Genomic DNA, 11,351 nt, shown 5'->3' with positions numbered 1-11,351 from the left:
GCCCACATTCTAAACACTTCCCTTGGGACAGGCCGTGCTGCTGGTCCCTTGCAATGACTCACTGGCCTCTGAGTGGCTCCTTTTTTCACTTGTTATGGCTCTTCAGTCCTATGTGGGTCCACGAGAACCCTGTTAGTGGTCTTGCTGTCCTGGGGGCCACCAAGGCCCTCTTCTCCCCTGCTGACTCCAAGCAACTTCATAGGAAGAGCACAGCTATGGCTTTTGCTGGCTCCTGCTTCGTGTGCTCACCAGCTCCAACCTTGAATCAGCTGTGGCTCAAAATGGTAGGAGCGGTTCTTTTTTTTCTCTCATCATGGCTTCTCTCACCTTCATGCACTCAGTAAGTCTCTCCGCCTCTTCCCCTGAGATCTAGTAGCCCCTGCTTGACTGTTGTTGCTTTTTAATAGTTGTAAATTGGTTGATTTGTGGGAGAGAGTGACGCTGAGAACCATCTATTCCGCCATCTTGACCACCTGTTCTAATATCCATAGTAGATATTCCTTTCTCCTGTTTCATTGTACTGGTTACAGTGATCAGAATGGTGTTGCATAGTACCAGTGATGATGGACATCCATATCATATTCCTAAACTTAATGGGATGCTTCAAATGTTTCATGTGATGTTCTTCAATCACAGGATGATTGTTATATGTTCTGGCAGATACAGTTTATCAGCTTAAAAATGCTTCCTTGTACTTTTTAAAAATCATGAGTGGATGTCAAATTCTGTCACATTTTGGCATCTATTGAGCCAAAATGATCTCACGGCTTTTCTTCTGTAGTCTAAGATAATGCATTTCCTCAATAGTTTTCCTATTAATTAATCATTTCCTGAGTAACCATTCTCAAATCTAAGATAAAACTTACTTTATGATGCACTTTTTTAAAAATCACTGCTGGACTGGATTTGATCATATTTCATTTAGGATATTTTTCATCTAAGTTTTTAAGTAACATTCAGGTGTCATTTTCTATTTTTTTTTGGAAGCTGGCCAGTATGGGGATCCGACCCTTGACCTTGGTGTTACAAGGCTGTGCTCTAACCAACTGAACTAACCAGGCAGCCCCAGGTGTCATTTTCTTGTGTGCTATCTTTATCAGGTCTTGTGAATGATTTTAAATTAATTGTGTTGATTTAAAGGAGCGGGCTGGGAGAGAGGAGTAGACATGCTGAAGGAGGCCCAGTTCTCCCTGCTGGTTATCCTGCTGCTTGCCTGTGGCTTCCTCTACCAGCTCACCCTGAAGTCCAGCTGCCTCTTCTCCTGCCTGCATCCCTTCAGGTCTCGGCAGGGGCCAGAAGCCCTCCTGAGCCACAGACACAGCATTGTGTTTATAGAGACCTCGGAGAGAATGGAGCCGCCCCCGATGGTCTCCTGTGCAGTGGAGTCTGCTGCCAAGACTTATCCCGAACAGCCTGTTGCATTCTTTATGAAGGGTCTCAACAGTTCCTCACATCTGCCCTCAAACTCCACTTACTCAGCCTTTTCCCTCCTCTCAGCAATAGACAGCGTTTTCTTTGTCCCTTTGGATATGAAAAGGCTGTTTGAAGACACACCATTGTTTTCATGGTACATTCAAGTAAGTATTTAGGAAACTTAGCATGTCTGTGTTGGGAGGGACCACAGAAATGAGTCCAACCTACTCATGTATAGATGGGTAAACTGAGGGAAAGAACTCAGTGTCAGAGATGGGACTAGAACCCAGATTTTTCGACTCTTGCCTTCCCCTCTTTCTACCACATTGAGACCTGATACAAGTAAAAAAGGAGAGATTTAAGTTAGGATTATCTTCAGCCTGGTGTCTTTTTCTTCTAGCCTTATTTCTTTCGGGATCTAGGTTACTTTTCAGACTATTCTTAATTGAATGAGTTTTTATATCTTTTCTAGTTGCACAGAACACTTATTTTTTACTACACTTTTAAAACCCATCTATGTTAAACTTTCCTTGTGTTTGAGGTGGAAACCAGGAAATATTTAACATGGAAATAATGTAAGTAGAAAATTCATGAACAATCCGTGGAGTGCTGCTATGTTAGGATATGACTGGGAGGTCCGGCCCCGTGGCTCACTCAGGAGAGTGTGGCGCTGGTAGTGCCAAGGGTTGCAATACCCCTACTGGTCAAAAAAAAAAAAAAAAGAAGATATGACTGTGAAATCCTGGAGCTCTTAGGAATTTTGTAATCCTTATTTTAACAGCATAGCTTAATAAGGAAATGTACTTCAATTTAATATTTCTCTCATAGAGAACCCACATTCAGGCAGTACTTGAGGAAACTGCAGTACAACCACTCAATGATTTCATTATGTAGGCTTTAACTATGATAGTTTTAAAAACTGACATCTTATGAAGACTATAACACAAAATGAAATTAAAAATCCCCCCTTGATAATGTAATTATAACAATTATAATGATTTCTGTTATGCAAAAACCCACATTCATCTACTGGAAACAAAAGACCTGAAAAAACTATACAACACAATAAAACTAGTAGAAGTTGTTTTATTATGATTGCATTAGGAGTGAATTTAGTAATGAGAATGTGTTAATTTCATTAATAAAATTATTTAAGTAAACAAAAAGTAATTTAAAAATTGATATCAAAATAATACTATTTGCTTGCCACGTAAAGTCCTGTTTAAATTCTAATCATAATCTGGACAAATATCAATAAACTTTTTATTTCAGGCTTTGCGGGCCAAGTGGCAAAATTGAGGATTATTATCTAGGTACTTGTGTTAGTTTCCTATGGCTACTGTAATCAATTACCACAAACAAGGTCACCTGAAATAATAGAGATTTATTCTCTCACAGTTCTAGAGGCCAGACGTCCCAAGTTCATTTCACTGGACTGATATCAAGGTGCTAGTGGGGCCGAATTCCCTCTGGAGGTCCTAGGGAAGAATTGTTCTTGCCTCTTACCAGCTTCTGGGGGCTGCCGGCATTTCTCGGCCTGTTGCCCATCACTGCAATCTCTGCCTCCATCTGCAAATCCCCTTTTCCTCTGTGTGTGTAAAATCTCCCTCTACTTCTCTCCTTAATGGTAACTTGTGGTTGCATTGAGGGCCCATCAGGAGAATCCAGGATAATCTCTTCATCGCAAGGTCCTTCACTTAATCACATCTGCAAAGATTCTTTTCTCATATGAGGTAACAGGTTCCAGGAATCAGGACCTGATATCTTTGAGTGGCCATTATTTAGCCTACTACAGTATTTACATAGAAAGAGAGAAAACTCCTGTCCTGGCCTGCATCGTTAGCCTGGGGATGGGGTGGACTGTCTTGGGTGGTAGTCATGCTTGCACCAAGTTGCTGTCGGGTGGAGACATTTTCTGGACTAAGTGACAGGCTTTAGGGGGAGGGTCTGGTGGGACAGGCAGGTAGCGGTTGGGGCCGGGGACAACTCCTAGGGTCAGTTTCACACTTGGCCTTAGTGACTTCTAGATCCCACAGTGCCCATCTCCCTTCTGGAAGAGCCAGAAGTCTCAAATTGGGACCTGTCAGGAGGAGGTGGAACTGCTCAATTGACTGAGTTTCTACCTGCTAGGTCCTGGCAGTTGCCAACAGGTTCCTGACAAGTAGTTGGCTCTGCACCAGCCAGTAACAGGGTAGGTGGCTGGGGCCAGGGAAGCAGGTGCTGGGAGTGGAGAGCACGTGCAGTTTGGTCCCCGAAGCTCTCAGTGCTAGCCTGCTAGTGGGTGCTCCAGGGCCACACAAGTTTCCATACTGGGCTAGACTGAAACTAGTTATACTATTAGTATAATTATTCTATCATTATACTACATATTGCAGTATATAATATTATATATATTATAATTATATTAATAATATTTGTATCCAGGACCATACAGGTTTCCATACTGGGCTAGACTAGTACTAATGATACTATTGGGCTCTATGGAAAAAGAAATCTCAAGTCAAATTATTTTGGGAGTTGCTGCCTGTTACATCCTTTTCTCACAGATGAATCATGCACATAATGATATTAAAGCCTCTTTCAATTCTGAACTAAGGAAATTTTAATTTGATTCGGTCCATGACTGCCTAAACTTATTTGAGCATGGAATCCTCTTTCAGTGTGACACATAAATAATCTCTTGGGACTCATGTTCATGGAGCACAGTTTAGGTTGCTCTGAGCTGCACCTTAATTTTACTATGTTGGATCTTAGGAGCAAGGTGGGCCCTGGGATGCAGAGCCTTTAAGTTTCTGCTCCATCTGAGACTGCAAGGTACTACACTGGTCTGTGCATCTATAGGTATCATACCACGATACTGTTGGGGTGCTGGGCTGTGGCATGATCTGCCCCAGATAGGCCATTCAGGACAGCTGGGGACCACCTGTTTGGGAGGACTGAATGTGCCATAGCTGGCTGGTGACCACTGGGCTTGCGGCACTGGTCTGGGCAATTGTACCCCTTGAAGATGCTCAGGGATGAATACTGTGGGTGTAGGGTGGGGTTGGGCATCTATTCTTTGAGCATCCAGATCCCCAAACCTCCTTGTGGTACTTGCCCCTGTTGGAGCTCTGGTGTTTTAGGTTGGCGTTAGTGTAATACCCACATCAAGGCAGGCTTCCTCCTCCTCTGGTTCTGCGTGGCTTTTGATATCCTATGTCTCTGGTGATGTCCAGTAACAATTGCCAATTTACTAAATAATCATATTTACTTATTTTTACCAAAACCTTGTTTGCTTTGAATGAATGGATATCTGAAGCCAGACTGCTTCGCCCCTAATCCAACCACTGCCTCTTTTATCTTGGACAAATGACCGAGATTCTGTTTCTTCTAATTTTTCACTTGAAAAATAAGGATAATAGTACCTGTCTTTGAGTATTTGTGTATGTGTAGATTATAAAAAGCTTGGCGCAATTATTTATAAATGTTAGCTATTATTATTATTTATGAGGTTTTCAGCAAGTGTATACAATATGATTATCTTTAATAGCTTGTGCAGATTCCTGCAACGTTTTATTTGACTTGCTTTCATTTGATTTTATACTAGAATTTTTAAAAATGTTATTTTGTCAAAAGCCAAAGCTGGTTGTTTCTTTTTTCTTTTTTTTATTATTAAACCTTTTAATTAACTATTTAAATTCAGAAAATATATTTTGTTTTCTGTATTCAAAATCATAGCATTCCATATGGAACATTGCCATTTATACTGATTTATTTTTATTCTTTTTTTAAAAAAAGTCATTTTCTGTTTTGCTCACACTTTTAGCCTTTGCAATCATCATGACTCCTTTCTCTCCCATCCCACATCCAATCCAGCTTACCTTCAACATGTACCCAGAATCTGACCACTTCTCTCACCCCCGCTGTTATCTCCCTGTTCCAAGCCACCATCATCTCTTGCCTGGATTATGCCAAAGCCTTCTAACTTGCCTCCTGTCTTCTGCTCTTGCCATCTCCTAACCCCCACCCTAGACTGTTTTCCACACAGCAGCCCGAGTGACCCTTTGAAGTCTAATTCAGATCACATCACTCCTTTATTCCAAACATTGCAAATAATTTCAAAGTCTTGACCGCAGCCTACACAGTCTACCCTCCCTTCCCACTGCTGTCCCTCTCTGATCTCATCACCTAACCCCTCCCTTCTCTACACTGCTTCAGCCACACTGCCTCCTTTCTGTTCCTGCACATAGATAGCGTGCTCCTGTCTCAGGGCCCTTCCATTTGCTTTCCCTCTACCTAGAAACCTCTTCTCGCAGATATGGGCATGGTTCGCCCACCCATTCAAGTTTCTGCTGAAACCTAATATTATATACTGTTCCACCTTGCCACTTTCATAGCCAACCCCCACCCCACTTTTATTTTGTCTGTAGTCCTTATCAACACCCAATGCAGTTTATATTTACTTGTCTATCTCCTCCCAGGAGGGATTTTTGTCTGTTCGCTGCTGGATCCTATGTAGCTGTAACAGAGCTTGGCACATATTAAGTAGGCCTTCAATTAATATTAATAGAATTAATAAGTGAACAAAGGCATGCATGCATGCATTATAAGATTCTTTTACTAATTTCTCAAATAGCATCCATATTGATTTTTTCTAGTTTCCTATTTTATTTTTTCTTCATCAGTTTTTAGCATTTTTAGGACTCCTTTTGATTCTTCCTTCACAGTTGCATATTTGTGGTTAATGTACATTCGTGTTGGAGAATGATTCATACAGTTCATTGTGAAATCCCTTCTGGATTTCTTTTTTATCTTTCCACTGCCTTAATTAAAAAAAAGGAACAATTTCCTGAAATCTTTAAAAGCTGCTAAACTCTTCCCATAGATATTGTTTTTTTACTCAAAGAAAAATTTGGGGGATGGAGGTAAGTTTGGTAAATTTGCAAAATTGGGCGTGTGGCAAATTTATTTTTGGGAAGCTGGCTTGCTCCCCAGCTACTCTGGGCCTGGCCTCCTGCTGTGACACTCTCCCTCTTTCTGGCTACTTGGGGCTGATTTGCATCTATTCTTGCAGATCAACTGTAGAGAAAAACTGGCTCCATGTCAGCTCAGATGCGTCCCGCCTGGCCATCATCTGGAAATATGGTGGCATCTACATGGACACCGATGTCATCTCCATCAGGCCCATCCCAGAGGAGAACGTTTTGGCTGCACAAGCTTCTCAGTACTCTAGTAATGGGGTGTTTGGGTTCCGCCCCCGCCATCCCTTCTTGTGGGGGTGCCTGGAAAACTTTGTTGAACACTACAGTTCAGACACTTGGGGCTACCAGGGTCCTGATTTGATGACAAGGATGTTGACGGTGTGGCGCAATCTCAGAGACTTCCAGGAGCTGAGTGACCTCAGGTGTCTGAACATGTCCTTCCTACACCCCCAGAGATTTTACCCCATCTCCTATCCAGAGTGGAAATGCTACTGTGAAGTCTGGGACAGAGACCCGAGCTTCAATGACTCTTATGCCCTGCATTTGTGGAACTACATGAACCAGGAGGGGAGAGCAGTGGTTAGAGGAAGCAACACACTGGTGGAAAATCTCTACCACAAGCACTGTCCCAGGACTTACAGGGACCTGATTCAAGGACCAGAGGGGCCAGTGACTGGGGAGCTGGGTCCAGGGAACAAATAGAGCCAATGTGGGGTTGCTGCTACTGCAGGGTGGAACCAGACACCTTCTGGAGTTCCATGCTCTCACTTAATCTCCACTGTCTCCACAGAGGTGGGGCTTCCCCACACACCAGTTAAGATTAGCTGTCTCTGTCTATGATAGAACAATCCCGAAGAACAGTGGTTATAAAACATAGAAGTTTATTTCTCTCTCATGTAACAGAAGTCTGGAGGTGGGGGACCCAGGGCATGTATGGTAACAGCAGTCATCAGGGACAGGCTTTTTGCATCTTTCTGCTTTTGGCCCTTAGTGTTCACAGCTCATGGTCCATGTGGCTGCTGACCTCCAGCCCATCACATCTGCATTTCAGGCAGCAGAATGAAGGGAGGAGGAAAGGTGCACCCCCTTTATTTTATTAAGACTTCTTTCAAGTACCATATAATGCTTTCGCTTACAGCTCACTGCCTAGAGCATAGCCGCAAGAGAGGCTGGGAAATTGAAGGAGGGAGAGGAAAGGGGTGTTGGGATAGGCAGCTAGCAGTCTTGCTACATGTTCTGTTTAATATTGTAAGATTAGTTCCAGGACCTGTTAGAGCATTGTCTGGAGAAAAGAGAGACTTGATTTCTAGTCCTGATTTTGACACTTATTAAAGCATTTTGTTGATAAATATTGAGCCCTTTCTGTGTGCCAAGCACTGATTTAGGTGCTGAGGATATAGCTGGACCAAGCAGAAAAGGTCCCCAGCACTTGTATCCTATCTCTGGCCACATGCCCCTGACATAGTCTGCTCCCGTCCCCAGGGTGTCTGCTATTTCCTGCCCTGCCCCTTTCTAATATATACATTTACCCTGCCCCAATTGGCTCATAAAAGCAAACTCAAATTATTTAAAACTGCTGCTCTTTTTAGATTCACATAAACACTTATCTCTTCCATTTCAAAACATCATGTTGTACACCATAAATATATACAATTTTTATATGTCAATTGAAAAATTTAAAAATTATCTCTTCTTTTCAGGAGGTATGAGAATTAACATTTCTTCCACAAATACATTTCTTCAGCCAAGATTTTCTAGAACTTCCCTTTTGATACTTTGCTTTATGGGAAAAAAGTTAACAGTTTTCTGCAAATATAAAATTAAGATGCATTTTCGAAGTCCGTCCATCCATCCCCTTTCATTCTAATATTTCCCTCTTTGAGAATCACAACTTTGACAGTCTCATTAACAAATGTGCACAAGTTATGTCTCTTGCCCAGCTTTGATTATTCCCAGCTACTTGCTCTGGACTCTTAGATATCTGATACCATAGCCAGGCTACGAGGGCTGCCTAGTCCCCCAACTCCCCACACCCATGGCTGTCCTCTGGGTTGTGTCCCTGGACCCCTGCTGGTTTTCAGCTCTTCTGACAATCTCCACAGGAAAGAATGTATGACAACTGGTTCTTCAACTACCATTCCTGACTTCCAGGGTTTTGAGGGGTTTAATTAAGAATATTTTCAATATTTAAAAAATATATGAATTGTCTTCTGATGAGACCAAATAGGTCAACCTGAAATGTCACATTTCCTTATTTTAGGCTGTGATTATATAAATTCACTGTGGCAATAATGATAATTTGATTTTTATAGTGAGTTTTACCTGCCAGTAAAATATGTTTTTGATTAATAAAATATGGGAAATCATGTATTAATTAATAAATGCAGTTTGTTTAGTAAAAAAAAGTATTTCAAAACATGGTGGTGGTGGTGATGGGGAGGATCGAGCAAAGTAATAAGAGTAGTGGGTGGTAAGAAATGAGGGGTTCCTAGGACCCCAGATAAGTTTGGATTCCTTCTGGCCTTCTACTAGTCTATGTCATGTATTTATGTCATACTACACTTTGCTATAGGGTAAAACTGGTATTTTCCCCATATTAATATTTCTTTTTCAAATCCTACACACATTCTTAGAATTGCAAACAACAGACTGTGTGGAGCAAAAAATGAAAATGCCTCTTGTACCATTGTCAAGTGTGGTGTGTCTTTCACTTTTTCTCTGCATATATACTTATGCTTATTGGTAAGAAGTCTTGGCCACAAGCTATTGGAGTACCTTGCACTATCACCTTGTCTGCCCTAGCTCTCTCCCCAGGACTCCCAAAATCCAGCAGCTAAAGGGTTAAGAGAGGCCCCAGAGGCCTGTCTAGTTTCCTACTCTAGGGCTAAGGCCAGCATGCATCGTGCTGACTGGTTGTTGCCTGTGCCAGATTAGTTGTTTAATATTTTGAATACCAACCCTGAATTTCTCATATGTTTAGTTTCTTAAAAACATAAATGCAATCATATGATACATATTATTATGCAAGTTGTTTTTCATTTAAACAATACATATGTCTTGGGCATCTTTTCTTATTAGCACACCAAGATATACTTTACTTTTCATAATGGCTGCATAGTGTTTTATTGTAGGATATATTATGATCTATTTAATCAATACCCAATTGGTGGACCCTTAAGTTGATTCTAATTTTAGTAGTACCTGTAATGCTACAGTAAAAATTCTGATGTCCACATTTTTGAGGACTTTAAATTTTAACATATGCTGCTAAATTGTTTTTCAAAAGGGTGGTTTGAAACTGCCCATTTCCTCATCTCAAACCAGCACAAAAAAAAATCTACTTAATTTTGTCCATTAGGATAGTTTTTAAAATATACCACATTTTCATGTTAATTTTGGTGAGACTGAATGTTTCACATGTTTAATTGGCAACATATTTTTTTATTCTATGAATTGTCATATCTTTTGTCCACTTTTTTATTGGGTTGTTTTTCTATTTCTTATTGATTTGTAACTACTCTTTATATATTAAGGATACAACACTTTATAATTATGTGCAGTTTTTAAAGTCTGTCTTTTGTTTTTTAACCTCATTTATTATGTTTTCACCATATATGTTTTAAAATTTTATGTATCCAACCTGTCATCTTTTAGTAATGTCTTTCAGGTTTCATGCCATGCTTCCATATCCTTCTACCACCTTGCTCCCCTTCAAGAAATAAAGATTCAGCTTTCCTATCCAGGGGAATTATTAGGGCCCTAAGGTCTCAGGTGAACCTTCTATGCTAAGTAGCAAGGTTAATGTGCTTTCTTTGGTGATATTGAGGCAGGAATTCTTAACTTAGGGGTCTGTGAATAGATTTTGAGGCATCTGTGAATTTACATCTTTATTTTTACTGTTAATTAAAATTTATCATTTCTTCTAATATCATTTCCACAGGTATTTTCATATCATATTCAATTTATCATTTCCTTCACTTATGAATGAAGGTCACAAACCACACTAGTATTAGGAGTACCTGTGACTTTGTTGTTAAACATCACAGATATTTTCATATCCCATTAAGGTTGTTGCAGATATCTTGAAATATTGTTTACACTCTCACTAATTTTAAATCAGATGCTAAATCTTGCTATTACATGCATTAATGAACAAAAATACTATCATATCACAAATTTATTTTCTAATGTTTTCATAGCTATATTTTGGTGTCCTCTGTACTCTTATATATTTTATATATATATCATATATATATAACATATTTTATTATGTTTTATGCTTTTATAAACATTCTGAAAAAGAGTCCTAGGCCTGATCAAACTGCCAAAGGGGAATCCTGCCCCAAAAAGGCAAGAGCAGGAAGTTGTGGGGGCAGCTCGTTCCAGATCCTGCTCCTATTATTGCCAGCCAGTGAGTGGCCAGGACACCACCGGGTGCCATGCCTTAGGTTTGTTTCCAGAGTGGATCCTGGTTTGCCTTACTCTGGCCCTACATTTTCATTTTTGCAGAAGAGAGCTTTTTCCTGAGGAAGGAGGTCTGTTCTGCACATGCACACACTTCCTGCAGTGATCAACTCAGAGAATGAGCTAGAGTGTGTACGTTCTGCCTAACCAAGAGATTCCTCCTCAGCTCCAGCCAGTTCTGGACATGTGAGAGTGCAGGCCTTTGTTGCCAGATCCTCAGATTTTTCAAGAGAAATCAGCAAACCGATTTTTATGTAAAATCCCTCTTTGTATGCCTGTCTATCTATACATCAACACTGTGAAAATCCAACAATACACCTTTGACCTCAAATCACATCAGGGATTGTTAGCGGCCTGCACCCCTGCTTTGGGAGACCTGTCTCATACACCTCAGATGCTCTGCATTTCCCTTCAGAAGAATGAGATCCTGAGATGGCCTTGATCTGCCAGTGCCTTGATCTTGGACTTCCCTGCCTCCAGGACTGTGAGAAAAACATGTTTTCTGTTGTCTAC

General features: G+C 40.7%; 1 protein-coding gene across 1 annotated transcript; it reads left to right on the top strand.

Moving 5' to 3' along the window:
• The first annotated feature begins 1,166 nt into the window (after nt 1–1,166).
• Nucleotides 1,167–7,076, top strand: LOC134390531 (alpha-1,4-N-acetylglucosaminyltransferase-like). The gene is made up of 3 exons (XM_063114006.1): nt 1,167–1,577; nt 4,569–4,584; nt 6,478–7,076. The coding sequence occupies exons 1-3, from the start codon at nt 1,167–1,169 to the stop codon at nt 7,074–7,076; spliced, it is 1,026 nt and encodes a 341-aa protein (XP_062970076.1).
• Nucleotides 7,077–11,351: the final 4,275 nt, after the last annotated feature.

The sequence above is a fragment of the Cynocephalus volans genome, chromosome 11 (assembly GCF_027409185.1).
Source record: "Cynocephalus volans isolate mCynVol1 chromosome 11, mCynVol1.pri, whole genome shotgun sequence".
NCBI classification, from domain to species: domain Eukaryota; kingdom Metazoa; phylum Chordata; class Mammalia; order Dermoptera; family Cynocephalidae; genus Cynocephalus; species Cynocephalus volans.
The sequence above is the reverse complement of the archived record's forward strand: the minus strand, read 5'-3'. Positions and strand labels throughout refer to the sequence as shown.